We start from the raw sequence: 26001 nt of genomic DNA, 5'->3' as shown, positions 1-26001 counted from the left end.
CTAGCATGCCCTCATTTTACTATTTGATGTTTTTCTTCAAGTAATTTGTACAACTAAAAGAAACAAATGCCTATTTTTTTCAAATTTTGTTTAGCAGAGCTATCCCTTTTTGACTGAATTGTATTTAGCCAGTACAATTTAGAAAGAGAGAATGTTAATGATGCAATTAGTATATTAATATTGTTAATGTCAGGCAGGTGATGAGGTTGAGAGTATAGTTTACAATCTTCCCTTTTAAAGCACACAAATATAAGTCTTTAAAATATGGAATTTAGCTTTTGAAGAAATAATAAAGTCCAAATTTTGTTCATCCATTTCACCACTGGGTTGTCTGCTATTGATTTAGGTACTAGTAAACCTCTTCATTTTGGAATGTTAATTGCTAATCATCCTTTGTAACCAGTGTGACTACTCTTATGTATTAATATGGGAAATACATTTATTTTACTTGGAATAACAACAATCAGATTCCCAGCATTTGTTTAAATAATGTTATGTTTTGAAGAGCTAAGAGAGTTTCCAAGAAGACTGATGCACTGACAAGTTAAGAAATGCTTAGGAACTAATTTTCCTGCAGCTGTTTTAGAAAGTAGAAAAGAAAAATCTATGGTCATTTAGCTCAAGTCATAGCAACATAATATACAACTTTTAAGTGTCCTTTGTGAAGGAAAGTTATTTCTGTAAGCTAATTCATAATAACTGGTTTTTTTAAAAACTGTTTCTAATTACTCTTTTACTTGTGGACACTCTTGCTTTATATGTTGTTGTGTTAAGGAGGGCTCTCATAGAGTATACAATTTAAAAGTGGGAAAAAAAGTGTATCAAGTTATATTCACTTCTGCTGCTTTAGTAGTACATTTTGTGCTTAAGAACACCAGCACAGGATTTAAATGTTCTGTGTGAACAACCCATGTAAATGTCTGTTATTTTCCCTAATATGTTCCCATTTACTACGTACATAACATGAACACAGTTATGCTGAAAGCACAAATATGCAGAGGTTTCAAAAGCAAAAAAAGGCATATCAAATATAATTAGGCAATTTGCCTATTACAAAGAGCACATGAAACCATGTTGCTTCTTTTTGCATAGTAGAATGAATCATTGCAAGTACGGTATCTGAGCATGGATACTTTAGAAGTTGGTACCATCATGTTCAATATAACATAATGTGTGTGAGTGACTGCTTGAAGTTTAAAAAATCGCTATATCCCAGAACAGTGGCTTAGGAAGTCTGCTGACCCACTACATACTGTGCATGATCATTGTCACAATAGAATGGAATTTACTGTTGTTAGCCAGCATTTTGTTAATAGCTGAGTAGAGCTAGTGTTTCTGTGGGTCTATGGCATGATGGTTTAAACAGAAGACCCTGCTAACTGAGATGGACTGAACTATGGAAAAGAGCTGTTCAGAAAGGGTACAGTAAAAAAAAATTCTGCTTCTCAAAACGTTGTTCATTGCAGGTTCTGATTCTCGTTCCCTTCACATCTGAATCTCCCATAGGGTGCAATTGATGTTTTGGATGTCCTGAAAAAACAAGATAGGCCACACACAGCTTGTTGATTTGGTATTCAGAAGTGATTTTTAGTTTTTGGCTATTTTTACTTTACTGCTGATTTGTGCTGTACATACCTTCAAAAAGTATGGGGAACTACTAAAATGTGGATGATAGATACCATTGTCAGCTATTCACAGCTTACTACTGGAAATGTAGAATAACCTGAGTTTTGATTAATCAAAAAATTAGGTGTGCTAAAGTTATTGTGCTAAAACATAAGTAAAGAAGTTGCACTGTTTAGTTTAACTTGATTACATTGCTCAGTTAAAGGTTACTTTTATTCTTTAAAAAGCCAATGATGTTGAGATCTTTGCTTAATATGTATCATTCTAGGATTCAGAAATACAGTCTAAATCCTAGCTAAGAATGGAATAGATAAAATCAGTGTTGAATTTCCAGATAATAAAGCTGATTAAGGAGGATATAATTTGAAAACACTTGTGGAAACAAAATTGTGGCTTTTTCAAAAGAGCCTCCTAAGGGACTTCCTTTGAGTTTGTAAAAGCCCCATCTTAAATTGTTGTGGTCATATAACAACCTTTGAAAACCAGGAAAATGTTAATACTGCAAAGTAACTGTGTGAAAATGCTCACCCATGCTCAGCATAGCTGTTTGTTGTTTACATGTAGTTATGTTTGTTCACTTGAATGGCAAAAGCAAGTCTTTATTTGCCTTACTTTTCTCCTCCTGGGGGAATTTTGCACCACTTCACAATGCAAGATTTACCTAAAATTAATGTTCTGCTCAGTTTCATTTTTTCCCACCGAATTGGCACTACAGGGATTCTGGCTGCCCCTAGGGGGTCTGGACCTGGCAGATCCTGGCTCCCCATTTTGTGGATAGGCTGTGGGTCCCTGGTTTGCCAACTCTATTTGTTCATGTGATATGGCCAAGCCCCCTCCCTGTGTGGCAGCTGCTGGAGCCAGGGAGCTGTATCCCACAGGGACAGGCTGGAGCAACAGGTGGGAGCCAGATCAATGAAGTGTTGCTTTCTGGGAGGGGATATTGTCAGAGTAAGTGGGGAGGTCATGACTCAGGCTGCTCTGGAGGTAGCCAAACCTTTAAATTGTGCCTCCCCCCACTATCAGCAGTTACAGGTTGTCTCTTCTGGGTGGGATGGTAATGAAGCTGAGTGCAGCCTGTGGCTGAGTTGGTGAGGGGGTATCTGGACTGGAGGTGCTCTGCAGCTGGTCTTTTATGCGGGGAGGGGGGGAGTGCAGATGTCTGACCCTGCAGCTGGACTCTGGGGGCAAAGTGATGCAGATGTCTGGTCTGGGAGGCCCCCCGTAGCCCTTTCCAGCACCTCACAGATACCCACCTCCCAGTAAATGCACCTTCAGTGCCCCTTCCAATGCCCTCAACTGTCTTTCCTTCCTCTATAACTCCCTGTGAACTTGAGATCTGCTAACCCTGTGAGGGCAGGGTGAAAAAATAAGAATCAACTAAAAGACTGGAGGGACAGATTTTACTCCCAAACCAGCACCTATGACACACCCACACTGAAGCGTGACAAAACAGTAACAGAGGGACAGGAAAATCTGAGGCTTCCTAAGCCCATTGATGCACTTCTGTCCTACTGAGACCGTGCTTTCCACTGCAGAAACAGAAAATGGCACCAAAACTGATAATTGTATGAGTGTTACAAGACCTATCAAGAGCTTCAGGGGGTAGCCGAGTTAGTCTGTTACAGAAAAAAACAGCAAGCAAATGGTCTGGTAGCACTTTATAGACTAACAACACATGTAGATGGAAAGGGAAGCTACTGAGGTAGGACTTCTGGGGTGTGTCTACACAGCAGCATTATTTCAGAATAACTGGCGTTACTTCGAAATAACAAAATATGCATCTACACAGCAAGCCATTATTTTGAAATAATGTCAGGCTGGGTGACTTCTTCCTCCAACTCCTGCAACCTTTATTTCATGAGGAGTATGGGAAGTTGAAGGAAGAGTGCTCTTCCTCCAACTTCCTCCTGTGTAGATAGCGCCAAAAGCAAAGTTAAGCTATTTCAAATTCAGCTATGCAATTGACGGAGCTGAAGTTCCATAGCTTAATTTGACTTTTGCCCTGCTATATAGAAGTACCCTTAGGCTATGTCTAGACTGCAAGCCTCTTTCGAAAGAGGCTCTTTCGAAAGATACTTTCGAAAGAGCCTCTTTCGAAAGATAGCATCTAGACTGCACGTTGAACTTTCGAAAAAGTGGCTTGCTTTTTCGAAAGAAAGCATCCAGTGAGTCTGGATGCTCTCTTTCGAAGAAGCCCTATTTACATTGAAGAACGCCTTCTTTCGAAAGAGGAACTTTCGAAAGAAGGCATTCTTCCTCGTGAAATGAGGTTTACCGCCATCGAAAGAAAAGCCGTGTTCTTTCGATTTAATTTCGAAAGAACGCGGCTGCAGTCTAGACGCAGGTGAGGTTTTTTCGAAAAAACTACTTTTTTCGAAAAAAACCCTGAGTCTGGACACAGCCTTAGAGAGGTTGCCAAGTGTAAATACTCTACCACAGACTACTATAGCAGTACCTCTGGACCTGATGAGCATATCAGATCCAGTCTTGGCATCTCTCGTTAGTCCTGGAGAATGAATAAGCTCCATATCTTCCTCAGCATCAGTTTCTTTTGTATGAACTGCAAGTTACATCGCCTAGAGGCTCTCTTTGATGAACTATGCAGGTCAGCCCCAGCAAGGTTTGTAAACTCCCCTGAGATCCTAATGGAGGACATAAATTCTATGGCATCCCTATGTTGTATAGTCAAATAGTAAAAATGTAGTCAAAAACTTTAAAATTAAACATGCAGGTGTGTCTCAAATTCTTTATGGCACCAGTATTTTTTGTGGATTTAATTGGATAATAATACTAGTGTTGGTATTATCAGAGCTTGACAAATAATGTAATCTACTTGCCCGTGGCGGGTAGATTACACTCCGAAAGAGCCGGTGCAGAGCGTTCTGCGCATGCGCATAGCGCAGAACCGCGCGGCTGGTGAGTGGGGCTCACTGCCGCTTGGCAAGCCCATGTGTATTATTATATTCCAATACTAGTGTTGGTACTAGTGGTATAGCACTTTTCATCAGCCTTGTTGGCTACTTTTGAGACATGATATTCCAGAAAATGTCATGAAACTCCTATAAACAAAGCTAAATGCCTCTATTTCTTTTTAAAATTATCTTATCTTGTTACTTTTTTGACCAACTACCTGCAAATGGTCATAAGCAATTCTTCAGTGATAGAAGATCACACACAAGCATTTACAGGCAGAATTATTTGTATTGATGAAGTTAGAATAAATGGAATCAAAATCAGGCATATAACGGAAAGTTAGAAACAGCTTTTAACATTGCCACTGTGGCTTTGTGATCTCTTGGATTGCCTGTGTCATATGTGTAGGGAATTCAGAGATAGATTATACTGGCTTTTATTTTCAGTTCACTGCACTTCTGACTAAAACCTTCCACTTAAACCTGACTGAACTGGAACATGTTTGTTTATTTATTTAAAAACATATTATAGGAATCTTGTTAACATTGTTAATGTTATCTCATTCAATTGGGATGGTGATGTCTAGTGTTATTAGGTCTGTGGTTGGTTTTGGTTTCTCAGTTGGTTTTGGTGGCATTGAATTTGAGATTTTTGCCCCTAAAGACTAAAAAATATATTCTGAATCTTATTTCTGAAATGAGATACATACAATAGGGAACACTGGCTGGGAAATGGACTAGATTATTACATTCAGGTCTAGATTCTATGATCTATAGAATATGACTTTGACAGTGAAAGGATGGAAGATAACTTGAAGTTGGAGCTTGGTATGCACTGAAATTATCTCTACATTGTATTATTAATTATAGCTCACCAGGTAGTCAGTTTCTGAGAGAAAGACAGCAGGGAATATATCAATATTTATCCCATGGTGTTCGGCACATTAGAGAGAGTTGTTATCTTTAGGTCAATATAAACTCAAGACAGCCATCACAGAGCTAAAAACAGCAATGAAGGCAAGTGATTTCTTTTCTACTGGGGAGCGAATGATGGAAATATTTTAGCTGTATCTAAAAATTATGGCAGAGTCAATACTGCTGTATTAAGAAAGGTTTGAATGAATTTCAGAAACACAGTGCTGTCAACATAGGAATATGAAGCGTAAATCTATTGTCTTCCTTCTATTTCAGGTTGTCTAGACTGCAACCTTCTTTTGGAAGAAGCTTTTCCGGAAGAGATCTTCTGGAAAAACTTCTTCCGAAAGATAGCATCCACACTGCAAAAGGGCATTGAAAAAGCAATCTGCTTTTTTGAAAAATAGCATCCACACTGAATGGACACTATCTCGCATTTCAGCTGTGATTACTATGGAGTGGCCACCAAGGCACCTGTGCTTTTTCCGAAAGAGCTCTTTCGGAAAATGTCTTCTTCCTTGTAGAATGAGGATTACTAGTGTCGGAAAAACCCCTCTGTTCTTTCGATTTTCTTTCGGAAGAATGCGATTGCAGTGTAGATGTAATTAAAGTTTTTTCAGTAAAGTGGCCGTTTTTCCGGGAAAAAAAACCTGTAGTGTAGACATACCCTCAGATAATTGTAATCAATTTTACTTGCCCTTTTACTTGAATCAATACAGTTGATGTTAGTGTCACTGTGCAATGTGAATTAGCCTGTCTTTTTCACATGAAGATCTCTGATAGTGTGATTATGTAGGTTTGCACTACAGTCATCTCATCATTACTGTGGTTTCTCCTTCTATGAACATAACTTTTCTTATTTAGTATCAAAGAACATATAGCAAGTAGTATACTTATAGGCTGTGTCTACACTGGGCCACTTATTCCAGAAAATCAGCCGCTTTTCCGGAATAAGCTGCGAGCTGTCTACACTGGCCCTTGAATTTCCGGAAAAGCAACGACGCTGTACTGTACAAAATCAGCTGCTATTCTGGAAAAACTATTCTGCTCCGGCTCGGGCATAAGTCCTTATTCCGGAACACTGTTCTGGAAAAGGGCCAGTGTAGACAGCCCAGTAGTCTTTTCCGGAAAAAAGCCCCAATCGCGGAAATGATGATCGGGGCTCTTTTCCGGAAAAGCGCGTCTACATTGGCCACGGACGCTTTTCTGGAAAAAGGGCTTTTCCGGAAAAGCATCCTGCCAATGTAGACGCTCTTTTTCCGGAAATACTTATAACGAAAACTATTCTGTTTTAAGCATTTCCGGAAATTCATGCCAGTGTAGACACAGCCATATTGATCATAATATATCATTTTTATAGGGTTCTGAAATTAGGAACTATTAGAGCTGTTCTCAGTTCAACACACAACACCATATTCACAGGAACAAACATTTTCTCAAATCCTTGGACACAACTAACACAACAAACTATTCTGTGCTTCAGTGTTGTATATATCAATGAACTAGAGAAATACAACCTAGATGAACTACGATAATGTGGGTATATAACTGTCTGGAAAATCATTCTCAGAAAGTAGTTATTAACGGTTCACAATCAGGCTGGAGGGACATAACAAGTGAGGTTCCACATGGGTCTGTTTTGGGACTGGTTCTGTTCAATATCTTCATCAGTGATTTAGATGATGGCATAGAGAGAACAGTTATTAAGTTTGCAGATGATACCAAGCTGGGAGGAGTTGCAAGTGCTTAGGAGTGGAGGTCATAATTCAAAATTATCTGGACAAACTGGAGAAATGGTTGGAGGTAAATAGGATGAAGTTCAATAAGGACAAACGCAACGTACTCCCCTTAGGAAGGAACAATCCGTTTCACACACAGAGAATGGGAAGTGACTGTTTAGGAATGAGTGTTGCAGAAAGGGATCTAGGGATCATAGTGGACCACAAGCTAAATATGAGTCAACAGTGTGACACTATTGCAAAAAAAGCAAACATGATTCTGGGATGCATTAACAGAATTACTGTGAGCAAGGCACAAGAAGTCATTCTTCCACTCTACTCTGCACTGATTAGGCCTCATTTGGAGTATTGTGTCCAGATCTGGGTACAGCATTTCAAGAAAGTTGTGGGGAAATTGGAAATAGTCCAGAGAAAAGCAACAAAAATGATTAAAGGTCTAGAGAACATGAGCTGTGAGGGAAGTCTGAAATAATTGGTCTTGTTTAGTTTAGAAAAAAGAAGATTGAGAGGGGACATGGTAGCCGTTTTCAAGAATCTAAAAGGGTGTCACAAGGAGGAGGGAAAAAATTGTTCTTGGCCTTTTTCTGATAGGACAAGAAGCAATGAGCTTAAATTGCAGCAAGGGAGGTTTAGGTTGGACATTAGGAAAAACTTCCTACCTGTTAGGGTGGTTAAACACTGGAATAAATTGCCTAGGGAGGTTGTGGAATCTTCCATCACTGGAGATATTTGAGAGCAGGTTAGATAGATATCTGTGAGTGATGATCTAGATGTTGCTTGGTCCTGCTGTGAGGGCAGGGGACTGGACTTGATCTCTCTAAGTCCCTTCCATTTCTAGTGTTCTACGATTCTGTATGTAAGCAGATGCAGTTATTTGATAGATCCAGTTGAACTCAGTGAGATTGGTCAGGTGTCAACCAGTATGTACGTTTTTTGTTGTATTCTCAGGTGCATATTTGCATGGTTGTCACAACTCCAGTTAAATCACTAATTATTCGAGACATAATATTAGCACAGAGGTGGGCAAGATGCAGCCATTGGTCTGGATCTGGCCCACTAAGCCACTGTATTTGGCTTGTGGCTGCCCACCAACACCTAGCATAGAGAAGCTACAGTCTCTTTAAAGGCTGGCAGCTTTCTGCTCTGGACACTAACGAGGGAGGGAGGAGGCTGGAGAAATTTTGACAAGGGCAAGGGCAGGGTGTGAAGACACCTCCCTCCTTCCCCTGGGCCCCACCCATAGTAGAGCCACCTGGAGTAGCCTGTAATTGCAGCAGACAGGCAGAGAGCCTGCCTCAGGGTCCTGCAGGGCTTCTGACTGGCAGCCACCTAGGTAAGTGTCTCCCAGAGAGATCCTGTCTCTGGCACTTCACCCCCTCTCTGCCCCCAACTACCTGACCCAGGTCACCATCCCATTGTGCCCCAGGTCACCACCCAAACTCTCTGCACCCCCTCTTTCCACCTCCTCCAGATCACAGCCCTTTCCCAGACCCTGCATCCTCTCCTACACCCCTCCCCCAGGCCAGAATCCTTTCCTGCATCCATACCCCTTTTCAAACCAAGCACCCCATTCCTCTGCCCCAGATCATAGCCGCTTCCTTCACCCAAACTCCCTCCTGCATCCCAGTCCTCTACTCTAAGCTCCCTTCTGCACCCAACCTCCATCCCAGAACCTGCAACCCTGGATCACTTACCAAAATCTTGGGGTGCCCCCCCAATTAAAAATTATTGCCCATCTCTGGTTTAGCAGGTAATTTTCAAAGGCAGAAATGGAGGCTAGGTGTCGAATTCCCATTGAAGGCAGTGACTGTAATTGTTAGCTAGGTGCCTCGCTGCCACTTGTACCTTTGAAAGTCCCCTCTCCCCTTGGTATACAGACTTGAAAGAACAGCATCTATTTTTAATTTTAAACCTGTGCTTAAAATTTTTGAAGAACCTATCATTCAGACTTTTTAGTAGACAGTGAGTCAGAATACTAATAACTCATTAGAATCATAGAATTAGAATCATAGAATCCTAGCACTGGAAGAGACCTCAGGAGGTCATCGAGTCCAACTCCTTGCCCAAAGCAGGACCAACTACAATTAATCATCCCAGCCAGGACTTTGTCAAGCTGGGACTTAAAAACCTCTAGGGATGGAGCTTCCACCACCTCTCTAGGTAACCCATTCCAGTGCTTCACCACCCTCCTAGGGAAATAGTTTTTCCTAGTATCCAACCTAGACCTCCCTTACTGTAATTTGAGACCATTGTTCCTTGTTCTGCCATCCATCACTACTGTGAACAGCCTCTTTCCATCATCTTGGAACCTCCCTTCAAGGAATTTGAAGACTGCTATCAAATACCCCCTCACTCTTCTCTTCTGCAGACTAAATAAACCCAAATCCCTCAGCCTCTCTTCATAGGTCATGGGCTCCAACCTCCTAATCATTTGGGCTGCCCTCTGCCTTTCCAATGTGTCCACATCCTTTTTATACTAAGGCATCCAGAACTGGATGCAATATTCCAGATGTGGCCAGTGCTGAATAAAGGGAAATAATAACTTTCCTAGATCTGCTGGCAGTGCTCCTCCTAATGCAACTTAATATGCCATTAGCCTTCTTGGCTACAAGGGCACACTGTTGACTCATATCCAGCTTCTCATCCACTGTAATCCCCAGGTCCTTTTCCGCTGAACTGCTACTTAGCCAGTTGGTCCCCAGCCTGTAACAAGGTTTGCATTCTGTTTTAAAAGGGCAGTTTTCTGAAACCTCAACAACAGGTACACCTGAAGAGAATGTGATATAGCCTGGCAAGAAATTGCAGTGTTTGGTTGGATAGGAAAACAATTATTCCAATCTGCTGAGGATGATAAAAGGAGTTTTAAGTAGCCTTTGTAACACATGTTTTCAAATTTTCTTGCATTTACCCATTATGGCATCTTAGAATCCTTTATAGTTCTCAACCCTGATGAAAATGTACAGAATTTCAGCAATATCCATGTTATAGTATTATGCTGAGGATATCAAAAGTGGACCAAGCAAGTAACAGTTTGCCAGTGCAATTGTTGTTGACAATGAGAGATCCCCAGTCATCACTTCAGATACTTATTTGCCAGTGTGGCCAAGAAGGAAGTGGATTTCCTGCATGTACTTTGAGGAGGAATTTATCATTTTGACAGGATTTTTGCAATTGAGATACTCGATCTAAAAGGCTGCAGGAATATTTTGAAGTTCTTCTCGGTTTACTTTGTTGTAAAATAATTTTATGAGATGTTTTAGTCTTTGAGCCTATAGATTCAGGTTGCACTGAAAAAGAGGAATATGAATTTATGATCATGTGTATATATATAATCTATGACAAAAATGGTCAGTGAGCCAGGGGTGAGGGGCTCAGTTAAGGATATATTCATATGTAATTGCAGAAAAAATGTTTAGTTTACCTGCAACCAGGAGGAAAAGTCTCCTTGAGTTCCAGAACAATGTATTTATTTATTTGTGAGAGAAATGGATCACAATTGTATCGAAAAAAGTGCTGGCTGCCAGTGGGTCATGTTTATAACAGCATAATATTATGGCCAATTTATCATTTGAGTTCTAGGTTCTAAAGTTTAGGCCTATTGTTAAGAAAGGTGCCTTTTACTGCAATAAGCTTACTCTCACCATCAAAACACACACAACTATTGTAATTTGTTTTCACAGATTTCCTCATACTGCTGCAAGATTGCCTTAGTTAGAAGGGATTTCAAATTAAAGTAACATGTTCATTGAAATTAGGTAATTCTCTTTCTTCTTCCCCAAAAAGCTTAGGCATGGTTAGCGTCTTTCTGTTAGTGACTCCAGCCCAGTAAGAACCTGCTCACCGTTTCCCTTCACAACAGCTAGTATTAAATATAGAATGAAAAACAAAACCCTGCTGTCAAAATAAAAGACATTGTTTTAATAGTAAATACTGTAAATAGGGTAAAAAGCAAACAGAAATGAGAATAGTAATAGTACCATGAATACAATGTTTATGGGTGATCCCTAAGTAAGGTTTATAAAGACCTATCATTGATCTTTCAATGAAAGATGGTAGAAGGTGGATTTCTGCCTGAGGCTAGCTCTTCAAACTGTTTAGAGAGTATACTTCCAGCAAAATGTGGACATATGTACGTTAAGCACATTGAGCATTGTGTCTTTGTTCCGAGATGTGCACTGGCCACAAGGTTATTTACAGGAGAAGTGTGTGGTATGGATTCCGATCTATAAAGCTTTAAATAGTTTGAGTTCTATCTGCCTGAGACTGTGACTCTACCCAGGTGATAATCACCCAAATTGCTCAAACTAAAAGCTCCCTCTATCCTCCCATTTTAACAGAATAAAGGCTGATGATGGGACATTTTTCATGAGGTTGTCTTTGGCATCATCTACAGAACATGCACTGCTAAAAATCAGAATTTCTATTCTATGTTCTTGGTATTTGAGCTGTAGTTCAGATGCATCATGGCCTCATTTTCCTCTATGATCTGGGTTCTGATCACAACTATATCACTTGTGATTCACTAGAGAGCTCAACCACAAGTAAGATCCCAGTGCATCAAAGGAGATGTAGTCCAGACATTAAATATTGTAATTTGGTTCCACAAACCAGTGTTCTAATTTGCTTTGACTCAACCTAGAATGAAATATTTAATGTATAATTTCCCAATAGAAAATTAAAGAATTAAAAAAATATAGCTTGTGTGGGAACAGCATTTTCTGTTGAAAAAAACAATTTTTAATGAAAAATCTTAACCAACATTGCAACACACACATATCTTGACAACAAGCGTTTACGTTTAGTGACCCTAATGACATGCTTCTGCAAAGTTCACCTGTTTAATTTGGTGAAAAGAAGGCTTAATGGCATTGGAGTCTCCGGCTTGAGAGAATTGCTAGGAGGTCCATTTATTTGTGGCTGATTTAACATGTTTTGCTTAAAGTAATTTTGCATGTTCCATGGAGAGTAATCTTGTAGTTGAAATTGAAATAATAGTGAAGGATGATAGCTTAACAAAGGATAGGGTAATAAAAAGGCAGCAACCCACTAATGTTAATCCCTGATGGGCTGTCACCACTCTATCTACCTTTGCCTCCGCAGGTATCAGCGATCACAGCTCTCTTTGGCCAACTATTGTGGTTCCTGGCCAATGAGAGCAGCGGGAAGCAGTGTCCCAGTCCACGTTACTTCCCGCCATTCCCATTAGCCAGAAATGGCGATCCACGGCCAATGAGAGCTGAAGTCACTAATCCCTGTAGAGGGGAAGGTAAATATGGTGGTGAAGCCCCTCCAGGGACTAATCCTGACAGACTGTATCTAGCCCATGGGCCGGTATTTGCTCACCCCTGACTTAAGGTAAATCTAAATTGTGCACAGAATGCCTCCATCCACAGAGGAGGACAACAGTATAATTTTCAAGATACAACAGCCAGAGGCATCATGGAACTATAGACTAGCTTGTGGCAGTGTATTGGGTGAGGGAACTGTGTCATATGGGAGAGCAGTAGAAGTACTAATTGGAAAACCTATGCTAAAAAGGGAATTTGTCTTCAATTTTTCATTCTGACAACAAGAGCATGTACCTGAAGTTGGTTTGCTGCCTGTGACTGTGGAATGCAGAGACGCTGCGTGTTCTTTCCGAGGCTGGCATCTCTGGGCTGGTCCACATTGTTAGGTGCTCTTCACAGCTACATTTCAATTTAATTTCTGATAATTCTGTTCTTCAATCCTGGATTTTTGGAAAGGGACTCAGTAATTTGTATGTAGATCTTTGCTTTTTATGCTATTTGCAAATCTTGGATATACTCAGTGGTATAGTGTTTTCCTGGTTAAAGTGGTTGTGTGTGAGCCTTTGGGATTGCAATTAGTTGGGTCACTTTGCAAGGAAAAAGGGGCTCAAGGCCTGTGAGGCAGAGGTAATGTTTACATCCCAGGGGCTGGAAACCAGGGGAAGGTATTGTTAAGAGAGTTCACCTAGAGACCTGGGAATAGACTTTGATTTTCAAATAAGTTAGGTCCATTATTCAATTTGATTTGATTGGTGGCTTTTCTTTATAAGTGGGGTGGAAATATATAGAGAGGGAAAGCCAAAAGTCCTGTCAAACTTGATTGTGCATCCCCAAGTAAACAGCCAGTGTCCTGAACTCAAAAAACTCCCAGGGATTTGGGAGCAGTAGGCAAGGACACCCGGAAATGCTTTTGCTGTTCTCATTGCATGCAGTCACATTACTTCTTGGCTGCCAAAATATGGCATGTGATTCTGCAAGTTTATATCAGCTTCAGGTAACTAGAAACCCTTAAAAAAGAAAGCTGGAAGTGACAACTCTGAACCCTGCTATAAAGTGCTTGTGCTATCTCCTTATTAGACAAAAGGATGTGTCATTATTTCCTGATCATGTAGAAGAAAATGTAAATGGGTCCCTGTTGATTTGTCTAAACCTCACAGGACAAAACAGTGTTATGAGATTTAACTGATTAAGTCAGATGAAAATAGTTCTGCTGATGGGGGGAGGGGAAGGAAGAGGGCAACTTCCCCAAGGCCTGGTCCAGGGCTCCCGCGCTGCCACTGTGGCAGCAGTAGCAGCTGGAGTCTCAGACCCTCTAAATCACTGCCAGAGCCACACACTGTGCGTTCTAGGTAGTGCTGAGGGCTGCCTGGAGTAAGTGCAGCACACTTGGAGCAGAGCTGACCACTGCCTAGCCCCAGCCCCAGCCCTGCCCCGCCCCTTCCAGGGTGTAGAGTCCTCTCTCTGTCCCTTCCCCTTGCCCACTCTGCCCCACTGGATGGAAATGTCTTTGTCACATCCAGTCGTGAGACAAACAACTCTGTGGCAAAATCTGACAAGCAGTTTCTGAGTAGTGAGTGGGGGAGGGAGGGGGCATTACATCTCTGCTCTATAGGCTAATAAGGAGTTTGTTTATCATCTCAGCATTGGCTAGGCTAACTTCATCCAAACTGGATGCCTTTTTGTATCTTATCGTATTGAGGTTTCAGCATAAAAGTTTACTTCCCTGACTTTTGAGGTTTTCAGTATGTTAAAGAGTGGCCTTTGAAAAGACATGTGTCACCATATCGGTATTATATCATTGGATCATGTCAACATTTCCCTTTCCCCCTCCTCTTCTATTCTATTCCCTCTGCCCAAACATTTACAACGAAGGGGGAAGGGGTAAAATTAAACATTAAAAAATGCAGTGCTTTTAGTCTGGCTTGAATTAATCCAAGAGGCTGAGCCTGATTTTGCAAATTGTATATCCCAGAAATCTGGTATCCCCAAGAAGCATTGTAAACAGCTAATGGTAATTGTCATCCACTTGTCGACTGTGCCAAACAGGCATCTCATTAAACTGTGATAAAAAGGGCTCCCATACTACTAAGTACATCCTCATACTTTTGGTAGCCCTGATAAAATGCTTCTCTGTTTTTTTACCCCAGCTACTGGCAGTTGTTGCTAACCACAAAGAATATGAATTGTCTTCTGTACCAATCTGCATTGCACAGCTCAAGTGCTCTTCTAAATTAAATTGCTTTACTGCTCCTTTTTGTGTAGCTGTTTTCAAAAAAAGTTTAGTGTATGAAGCAGAATAAATTGTAAAAGGAACTCATTTTTGATAGCCCCTAATTAGACAATGGCATCTTCATTTGCTTGATTAGGAATGCTTAAGATAACTCAATATGTAATGTTCAACATTCCATTCCTGGAAAAGCAAAGTAAGCTAGTGAAGAATAGATTCTGCTATTTACCATCACAAAGTGCAATACCAAATGCAAATTGACTCAAAAGACACTGAAATACAATCCATGGGTGTGTGTGTGGTTTTTTGTTTGTTTGTTTTGTTTTTGTTTTTTTTGGTAGGAAAGCTGGTATGTGAATTTTTCTGAAACAGGAATCCTATCAATACAAGTACTAATACAAGTAACATTTTCTTGCTACCTGTGCTGGCAAAGAAAAGAAAGTAAACTTAGGGTGTGTCTAGACCAGTGTTTCTCAAACTGTGCTCCATGGAGCTCCTGGGCTCCGTGAGACATGTCCAGGGGCTCCGCAAGGTTGACAAACTGGAAACATCGATAGGTACAACACATACAATCAGAGAACTGCTGGGGCTCCGCATAAATTTTTTCGTATGTGAAGGGCTCCAGAGCCCAAAAAGTTTGAGAACTGCTGGTCTAGACTACAGGGTTTTTCCGAAAAAAAGTGGCCTTTTATCAAAAAAACTTCCCCTGTGTCTAGACTGCTGCCACGTTCTTCTGAAAGTAAATCGAAAGAATGCGGCAGTTTTTTTGACCACGGAAAACCTTGTTTTTATGAGAAAGAATGCCTTTTTTCGAAAGGCGCTATGTAATACAAACTGTGCTTTTTCGAAAGAGAGCATCCAGACTGCTTGGGTGCTCTCTTTCGAAAAAGCGGCTTGTTTTTTTGAAAGTACTGGTTGTAGTCTAGATGCTCTTTTTCGAAAGAGGCTTGCAGTCTTGATGTAGCCTTACTGGCATATATTATTTTGCTCTTGTTTATGCCTTAGAGTGCTTTCTTCTGAACAGGAGTGCTACTGTAAACAGCAGAGCTTAAAAGGCAGTGTTTAGGTATGAGGTAAGGTTGAGTTTCCACTTGGTTTCGAAGGTGTCATATCTTGCAAGATTGTTCCAAGATGACAGAAGTGTCACACAGTCATCCATCCCCTCAAGATTTTGTCAGTAGCCAGACTACTGCTTCCAGAACCAGAAGGTTGAGTTCAGTTCTGGAGAGTCACATGCACACCTGAAATGCAAAGGGGTTTGTAGTAGAGATTCTAGTTTTGGTACATTCTATAGATTCAAATTCAAAGGAAAGCTGCAGCTCAATTAAATCAATAGGATTTCATTAACTTAAATACCGTTGGCTGTCATTTAGCCACTTTGGGTTGGCCCAGAATGGGTTTTGTGACTTAACCTCATTCTGCTGTAAAATTCTTCCATTACTTGCAGGAATGGCGCTTTTTTTTTTTTTAACAAATACTGTAGCTTTGCCTGGGCTCTGCACTTGCGTTTGAATTGACAGCTGACTGATTTCTGTAGGTGAAAGTTCTAGATCTCTCTGTTGTGGCAGGTGATGGTGTTGCATTGGGTTTTTTGCCATTCTGGGAAGCCATTGCTTTGAAAAATACAGCATAGTAGTTAGCAGGCATATGTTTGGAAAAGTCTTAAGATTTTAATATTAATACTTGCATTAATCTTTGCAAAAATGGGGCATACTGGTAACATTCTTAATGGAACTCTTAATCTATTTAACTCGCATCTTTATATAGCACATCTGCTTAGAAATGTTTATGAAAATGCTTACATTTCTACTTAGGCCAAAAGGGGGCCCAATTCTAAGTTACTCTAAGGTCCTTTACAACAATCCAGAAATGCGAAGGGCTTTACAAAAAGTGCAAATATGCACTCGAGAATATCTCCTGTGCAGAAGGTCTCGGAACCCAGGGTATAGCTGGTGTTATGGTTCTCTTCATTAGCCCTTTTTCCTAGTCGCCAACATGGAGGAGATGTCCATGCACTGTGGCTATTTTCTGTTTTCCAAAAACCATAGGGAGCGATAAGGTGAGGGTAAGTTACAGGAGTAATTTGCACGATGGGCTGAGCAGGCCCCCATCAGTCCCAGAATATAGAGAGTACACAGCTTAAGTAAAACAGAGTGAGATTTGGCACTGGGATAGCTGACATTCAGTTTAGCTTTTTCTATTTATATAGTTTTCTGTTTTATTTGTTTGTTTGTTTGTTTATTACCACTGTTGTGCCTTGGAGTCCTAGTCATGGTTCAGGATCTCATCGTTCTGTACAAACACCAAATAATTTTATACTTTTAATACACCTTTCCACCTAAGGATTGAGACACACTTCAGAATATAAGCCTTGCAATGTTGCTGTGCTTTTGGAGGGTATAGTCATTCCCTTCTACAAAAGAAAAACAAGCACACACAAAAATAAAGGACTTGGCAGAAGTCTATGGTAGAGTTGGCCATACAATTCTGGTCTCCTGTTCCTCAACCAAAAGATCTTCTCTATAGCTATTTTATGCCACAGATAAAAACAATGACTCTTTTTGTAAGAGCAGGATTTTTTGCCATGTATCCTAACTCTGAGTCCCAATACTTTTGTTGAGTATGCTATGCACTAGATGACATCTTGGCTACTGTTCCTGTGCCTTGCCCATATTCTGGTATGTATATGTAATGAGCTCTTGCAGTCTTTAGTTAAAATTCCAGCTAATATCAACAAATGTTCCCTAAATAGAGACTGCAAGATTTGGCCCATGTTTAGTAAAGCAGTTTCGGATCCCTTTGTGCTATATTTAAATAAAAAATATATTAAAGTTTGAAACTCTCTAGTCTGGTCTAACAACATCAATGGTCCGGCATGATTTTAGTTAGCCAAATGTTCATTTCTCATGGGTATGACCAAGTTTCCCACGGTCCCATAAAGTTTGTTTACAAGCACCAGTGCTAGCTGTCAGTGTTCTGTGCTGTTGTTTAACTCTAATTTACCCCATATGTTTTCTAAGAGTCTAGTAAGCCATGGAAGTGTTGTAGTGCTCTTAGACAATATTGACCTCCTGTGGTCTGGCAAATTCTCTGGTTCAGCATCAGTTCAAGTCCCCAGGTGCTGGACTAGAGAGGTTCAGCCTGTATTTCCATGTCATTAATAGGTTTGATGGTGAGTATATTTCTGTATCTTGTTATGTCAAGCTAAATTTTTCCTTTCCTCCCCCAGTCTGATACAAATGCGAGTTATCTACGAGCTGCTCGAGCTGGCAACCTAGAAAAGGCTCTTGACTACTTAAAAACTGGAGTGGACATCAACATTTGCAACCAGGTTGTAGAATATTTTAATTACATTTCCCCTCATTGTCATTTCTACTCTTGCCTAAGTATATATTATTACTTCATATAAGTTATAACTTGCATTTAATAATTTGAATCTTATTGTGTATTTGCATTTCTTATAAAACAAATCATATAAGAAGCTATATTTCATTTTTACTAGGATAACATTAAGATATTCAGTTTTATTTTACATTCTATTTGTGTAACACTGAGGTTTGTGCTAATGTGCCATAGCTAATGCTGCTAAGACTCTGTAGTCCAGTTGAAAACTTATTATTTCCTTTAATGAAGTAGTTAAAATGTTCATTTGAAAATAGCTTCTTTGGGAGATAATCAGAATGGAATGTAATTCTTTGGTCTCGTGATAGATTGTTTGCTGCACTGAACAACGTGTCAACCTTTCCCTTCCTCTTTTTTTTTTCCCAGAATGGGTTGAATGCTCTTCATCTTGCTTCCAAAGAAGGTCATGTAGAAGTTGTTTCAGAACTGATAAAGCGAGGTGCCAATGTGGATGCAGCAACAAAGGTCAGTAGTTCTTGTCTAGCTGTTGTACTGTTTGCCCAGACTCCATGTAAGCAAAGTGTCAGCCAATTGATTGAGGTCTTTGCTATAAACATTTAAGTAATTAAATATTTTCCCCTGATGGTGTGACTCTCAAGAATTGTTCAACACGCTGTTTAGAATAAACATTGAACATTATTAGTCAGGGTGTTAAATCACAACAGTTATAGAATATTGTCTGTCTTTGTTTTGTAGAGATCTTTTAAAATATATTTGACCCTAGAAATATTGTGTGAAGAGTGTATTACTACCTGAAAACATATTTTAGAATGGGTTCTGGGGTCAATGTGCGTAATCAGATTTTCAGTTGTGAATTCTTTTAAACAGTTTTCACATTTCATCCCTCTCTAATTTCAGAAAGGAAACACAGCATTGCACATAGCGTCTCTGGCTGGGCAGACAGAAGTTGTTACGGTGTTGGTTACAAATAAGGCCAATGTCAATGCACAGTCTCAGGTAAAGCAATATCTCTGAATGTCACTGAACAAAAAAAGCGTTCATTATGTCAGTCTCTTTCTCATTTTTAAAACTGTAACTTTATTGGTATCTGTAAGACAATTGTTGGAATTCGTGATGGTTCTGGAGAAGTGGGAGATTGATAGACCAAGATAGGAATGAACAAAATCATTCTGGTAAAATAAGACCAGTTTTTCCTTTAATTGAGGGACAGGGTAACTTTTTTGAGTCAGGGGCTCCTGACTCAAAGAAAAATCAGTCAGAGGCCACACAAAAGTGAGAAGCAAAAAAAAAAAAAAAAACCCCATCTCTGACTGAGAAGCAGAAAGACACTCCCCACATTCCCCTGGCACACCAGACCTAGGGAGGCCCAGGCTAGTAGATTTTGTGGGTCCCCTTACACTCTCAGGTGATGCCAAAAGTGAGGAACTCATTGTGTGAGAGGGGGCTGCCGAGCTGTGAGGTCTGGGCAGGAGAGAAAGGTGCAGAAGTGGGTTGGAGATTGATGGGTTTGGGAGGGTGCAGGAGTAGGGTGGAGATGCGGGGTCTGGGCAGGATGGGGGAGGGGCACAGGGTTGAGTGAAGAAGGAAAGCCCCGAGCCTTGGGGGCCAGATCCAGGCAAGCTGGGGGCTGGATGCTGCCCCCGAGCCATAGGTTCCCCACACAGGCTTTAATCCCCCTAGTTATTGTCTTTTATGGCAGGCGAATGCCTGAATGAACATATCATCTCCTTCGCCCAAGGCTCTTCTTACCGGTAGCAAGCCCAGCACATGGAGGATGAGGAAAATGATTAATGTGCTTTCCAATTTCTGTCTTTCGAAAAAGGCTGTTTGGGGAGCAGAAGGGTGTCTCCTCAGTTCTTTAATGGCTTTATTTAGCCTTTTCAGTGTTCAGCGTGGGGTAAAACCTATTTTGAAGTTAAATTACAGTACTTTTCTGTAACAAACTGTATGCATTGTGTGCAGATAATCAATGAGAAAATTGTGACTGTGAAGTCCAGTGTTGTTTATACTGTGCTTAAAAGTATCATGTTATATGGAGCACGTCACCCTTCATCTTACAATCTCCCCTCTGGTAGTATCCTACTAACTGCATGTTACCTGTCCAGAACAGATAATGAAAAAGCAGAGCTGGTAAAGAACTCCTGGTTCAAAGGAAAGATCCTATCAAAGTAATCCACTGTTATAGCCTGAAGGGGTTAACTCATTTTTCCTTTGTAATTTTTATAAGGAAGTGCTTTTGGAATATGAAGAAATAAAACACTTCTTTGAATTAATGTGCAAGTCAGCTATAGAAAATTGAGAGAAAACAAAAAGACTATTAAAGGGATAATTTAATGTAATTTTTTAAGAAACAGATTTCTTTATTTTTAGCAAATTAAAATAATTTTAATAATTTGATTTACTTCTCTCCATTAGTGCTGCTCATTTACCACACGCAATTTCACTCAGCTAGTTAAAAAAAAAAGGTTTTATTCTTTGGTTCTTGTGTATTAGCCAAATGCTGCAATGTTTGATTTCCAAACAATGTCGGAGAATATTTAAATCCAAATGGAACAAAAATGTTTCCATAGACTCCTAGGGCTGGAAGAGACCTCAGTAGTCTTTGAGTCCAGACCCCTGCCAACCCGAACTAACCCATCCCAGCCAGGGCTTTGTCAAGCCGGGACTTAAAAACCTCTAGGGATGGAGATTGCACCACCTCCCTAGGGAATCCATTCCAGTCCATCAACACTCTCCTGCGGAAATAGTTTTTCCTATTATCCAACCTAAATCTCCCCCACTTTAACTTGAGACCATTGCTGCTTGTTCTGCCATCCGTCACTACTGAGAAAAGTCTTTCTCCATCCTCTTTGGAAGCTCCCTTCGGGAAGTTGAAGGCTGCTATCAAATCCCCCCTCTCTCTTCTCTTCTGCAAACGAAATAAGTCCAAATCCCTCAGCCTCTCCTCATAGGTCATGTACTCCAGCCCCCGAATCATTTTGGTTGTTCTATGTGTTTTAAGTAATTTTCTTTAAAAGAACTATTGGTTCATCTATTGAAGACAGAATGCTAGGCTAGGAAAGCACCATTCTTGGAGCCTTTCAGAACAGTGGGTTTAGTCCTGGAGACAATCTGAAAATGCAAAGGGCCTTACCATAAAGGCTATAGAAGGTTGCTTTCTGCAGTGTCTTAGGTCAGTTGAGTTAGCTTAGCATTATTGAGAAGCTCTCTTTACTCTGAGTAATAGGAAAGCTTTCAGACCATTTCACCTGGTCATGCTGTGGCTTAGGCTTCCCCTAAGGTCTTTTCTAGATGAGGATATAAAGGTGTGATGTTAGCATGTGTGAGCTAAGGCATGCCAACAAACACATTTTAAATGATATAATGTAGACATATGTGCTACTCTGGTCAATTGTAATATGTCTTAGAGGCCTGGTTTTCACAAGCATGATAAATGCCACCATTTTTCTGTGGTACTCATGCTAGTGTTATTCTAAACTTCGAACACGTGTTAAAATTATGACTGCTTTGTCCACACACACCGGGATTTTACAACATGCGAGTTAACATTTACTGGATAATACATGGTAAAAAACAAGGCAAAGCAAAACTTGAGCCTTGTTGGCATAAAATGCACATTGATTGGGTGATGCTACTTTCTCTTACTGGACATCCCATTCAGTTCCCTCCGTTAAATTGGAGGTGCTTCCCCTGTAATTTGCTGGAGATGTCCTGCCTCCTGGATTTCATCACCTAGCACCTCAGCTGCCCTATGCGGTAAGCAGATGATGGAGAGGGAGACTGCTGGCATCTCCCCTAGGAAGGCGCTTTGGAATAATGAACATATTTAGTTCCTACACAAATACCCATGGATGAGGATGACCTGTGGGGACTCAGATCCTTTGTATGCAGGGTCCCAGTGGTCCCTAGAGCCCCATGTCATAGGCTCGTCTATAACTAAGGTTTGATGCTGGGTTTGAGCACTAGTTATAACACATTCCTTTTATGACCTAGGACCTGATTGTAACATTCTGCTGAATTTAGCATCCCAATTGAGCATTTAGAATATTCAAAGATGTGTTTTTCCTGATGCTGACCCTGCTTTTTGTTGGCTTAGCTTTTCCTCCTTTTTCCCTGAAGGCAACAGCTGTCCTTTGCTGACAGAGCCAGCTTTGGGCACACAGGAAAGGAAGGCCTCTGTGAACCAAATCTTTTTATATATTTTTTTTTAAATAAACATTTACTGTGTCTGTCTTTACATTTGTTCACAGAGGTTTTTATTATCTATGAAAGAGTTAATGTTAAATTTAGGCTGTGGCCCTAGTGGCTGCTTCAGCATCTTAATGATTTAAAAAAAAATATGGTTTCTCTGTGGCTTAATCTGACAGTTATGATCAATTGAGGTGAGCCTGAAGAGTTATTGTGCACCTTACAATGTGGATAGTATTTGGCTTTTTTAAACAATGAAAGGGTAAAATTGAATTAAAAAGAATAGGCCCCTTCTGTTTGTACTTTAAATTCATATTTAAAATATTCTAGCCCATCAGTGTCCTTGTGTTTCTTAAGGTTGTACTACATCAATAAACAGCTGTAATAATAAACTTACTGTTTGAAAGGAAAGGAGTGAAAATGGCACACTATCTATGTGTGCTTTTAATTTGACTACCAAATATCACTTGCCATAGTGAATTTTTTTCTGGGCTTTTTTGTATCTTTTTATTAAGCAGAATTAACTAATATTTCAGGGTGTGATTCAGGAAAGTACTGAAGCACCTATTAACTTCAAGTATTGACTCCAGTAGGATACAAACACCAGCTTATGTGCTGTCCTCAATAGTGATATTTTCCTGAATTGGACCAAAATATAAAAATAGCCAAATATTAATTATGGAGACTGCACTGGCCAAATGCATTCCCTTCTACATGGCTTGTCTTCATTCCTTAATTGCCTTCAGAGCTCAGAATTTTGCTGCCCACTTGCTTATGCAAACAAATGTCAACATTTCTTCCAATTCAGTGCTTTCCTGTATTTGTGAGATCAGGCTCAAAAATTCCTGAAATTGTTTTTTAGCCTTTTTGAGAGACTTGTCCTTTGCTTCCTCCCCTCTTCCCTCTTCTCTTCCTGCTTGTTGTGCCTTCATACAGCTTTGATAGTACTGATGTCTGTTTGCTAGAGTTCTTGTTAGGTGGGAGAGCCCTCCTGTACTCCCGACTTTACTGCCTCTCAACTATTTAAAAATGCCTGCTGAAACCCATCTTCCTGGGTTTGCTCTCATGTCTTAATTTTCCTTTTCCTTGGCTGTAATAATTTATTTTCACTTCATAACTGTGTTAGTTAACTCCTATTAACACTAGACAGAGGCTGAATCAGAATCCTGTTCAAATACAAAGTTTTGTTTTATTTTAGGCTACATGGTGGGAAATTTGAAAGGGTACTCAAAGTCTCCCTTTTTATTGACTTTGCAGTCCTGTTAATATTGTTGGCGCTTTGTGGTTGTGGTCCTCTCACATCTTTACTGCCATAGACATTTTGGCTTTTTGTTAAAGTTGCTTACTGAGGTATAATTTGCCCAGAGAAGAAAAGGAAAGATGATTCTTCAGATCCAATAGTCAGATGAAGAGCTAGAGCAAAATGATACAGATATGAGCCAGTAGCCTAATAACTTTTATTTATTTAATATATTCCTGTAATGTCAGTTAGGGATGTAAAAAATGCCCTACAATAGTTAACTGGTTAAACATTTTGTTTAATCAATTAACCACCATGGGCAGGGAGGCTGCTTTAGCCCGCTGTGCCACAGGTGGGGTCCAGCTGACCAGGTCTGTCACGGCTGTGGGCAGGGTCCTGCCAGCTGGACCTACCATGGCTGCAGGTGGGGGGCTACTTTGGCCCAATGTGCTATGGGTGGGGTCCAACTGGCCAGGCTATTAACCGGTTACCTTGTAAGCAGTCTGATAAGCTATGTGCTTACCAGGTAACTAGTTAACTTCTAGGGTATGTCTACACTGCCACCCTAGTTCGAACTAGAGTGGCTAATGTAGTCATTCAAACTTGCAAATGAAGCAAGGATTTAAATATCCCAGGCTTTATTTGCATGTTCCCGGGCGCTGCCATTTTTAAATTCCCCGTAGTTTGAACTACCTGCCTGCAGCGACAGGCGGCATGGGCTAGGTAGCTCAAATTACAGCTCCTAATTCGAACCACCATTACTCCTCCTGCAACGAGGTGTAATTCGAACTACCTAGCCCATGCCGCGTGTAGCCGCGGGCAGGTAGTTCGAACTACAGGACATTTAAAAATGGCGGCGCCTGGGAACATGCAAATAAAGCTTGGAATATTTAAATCCCGGGCTTCATTTGCAAGTTCGAATGACTACATTAGCCACCCTAGTTCAAACTAGGGTGGCAGTGTAGACATACCCTTACATCCCTAATGTATCACTTCTCTCCAGCACTGTTTTGAACAGGGTGGGCAATTATTTCTGATGGGGGGGGGGGCCCACTCCAAGATTTTGGAAAGTGGTTGAGGGCTGCACTCTTCCACAATATAAATGGAGGATATGCGGGGCCTGGGATGGAGGTTGGGTGCAGAAGGGAGCTTGGAGAAAGGTATTGGGGTATACGATGATGTGTGGGGTCTGGGAGGGAGTTTGGGAAAAGGAGGCAGTTGTGACCTGGAACTTGGGCTTGGGGTGCAGGATGTGACCTAGGGCAGGAGGAGATTATGATCTGTGGCAGAGAATTGGGGTGCTGGATCTAGGAGGGGGTATGGGCTCAGGAGGTGGGCAGAGGGTTTGGCTTATCATAGAATACTAGGACTGGAAGGGACCTCAAGAGGTCATCGAGTCCAGTCCCCTGGCCCCATGGCAGGACCAAATACTCTCTAGACCATCCCTGATAGACATTTATCTAACCTACTTTTAAATATCTCCAAAGATGGGGATTCCACAACCTCCCTGGGCAATTTATTCCAGTGTTTGACCACCCTGACAGTTAGGAACTTTTTCCTAATGTCCAACCTAAACCTCCCTTGCTGCAGTTTAAGCTCATTGCTTCTTCTTCTATCCTCAGAGGCCAAGATGAACAAGTTTTCTCCCTCCTCCTTATGACACCCTTTTACATACCCGAAAACGGCTATCGGCCTCAGTCTTCTCTTTTCAAACTAAACAAACCCAATTCTTTCAGCCTTCCTTCATTGGTCATGTTCTCTAGACCTTTAATCATTCTTGTTGTTCTTCTCTGGACCCTCTCCAATTTCTCCACATCTTTCTTGAAATGCGGTGCCCAGAACTGGACACAGTACTCCAACTGAGGCCTAACCAGCGTAGAGTAGAGCGGAAGAATGACTTCTCGTGTCTTGCTCACAACATACCTGTTAATGCATCTCAGAATCATGTTTGCTTTTTTTGCAACAGCATCACACTGCTGACTAATATTCAGCTTGTGGTCCACTATAACCCCTAGATCCCTTTTTGCCGTACTCCTTCCTAGACAGTCGCTTTCCAGTCTGTATGTGTGAAAAAGATTGTTCCTTCCTAATTGGAGCACTTTTCATTTGTCTTTATTAAACTTCATCCTATTTACCTCAGACCATTTCTCCAATTTCTCCAGGTCATTTTGAATTATTACCCTATCCTCCAGAGCAGTCGCAACCCCTCCCAGCTTAGTATCATCTGCAAACTTAATAAGTGTATTTTCTATGCCAATATCGAAATTGTTGATGAAGATATTGAACAGAGCCAGTCCCAGAACAGACCCCTGCAGAACCGCACTTGTTATACCTTTTCAGCAGGATTGTGAACCATTAATAACTACTCTCTGAGTACGGTTATCCATCCAGTTATGCACCCACTTTATAGTAGCCCCATCTAAGTTGTATTTGCCTAGTTTATTGATAAGAATATCATGCGAGACCGTATCAAACGCCTTGCTAAAGTCTAGGTATACCACAT

At 40.7% G+C, this 26001-nt stretch overlaps 1 protein-coding gene across 31 annotated transcripts in view; it reads left to right on the top strand.

Annotated features, from left to right (window-relative positions):
- ANK3 (ankyrin 3) overlaps positions 1 to 26001 on the top strand; it is a 639900-nt gene that overhangs the window by 385277 nt on the left and 228622 nt on the right. For all 31 annotated transcript variants that reach the window (XM_089780093.1, XM_089780092.1, XM_089780089.1 and 28 more), the window contains exons 2-4: positions 17937 to 18038; positions 18476 to 18574; positions 18968 to 19066. In XM_089780093.1, coding sequence (XP_089636219.1) covers positions 17937 to 18038; positions 18476 to 18574; positions 18968 to 19066 — 300 coding nt within the window. The remainder of the gene's footprint in view (positions 1 to 17936; positions 18039 to 18475; positions 18575 to 18967; positions 19067 to 26001) is intronic.

Source organism: Pelodiscus sinensis, chromosome 8 (assembly GCF_052426305.1).
Source record: "Pelodiscus sinensis isolate ZL-2025 chromosome 8, ASM5242630v1, whole genome shotgun sequence".
In the NCBI taxonomy this organism is placed as follows: Eukaryota; Metazoa; Chordata; order Testudines; family Trionychidae; genus Pelodiscus; species Pelodiscus sinensis.
This window is presented reverse-complemented; position numbering and strand designations above follow the sequence as displayed.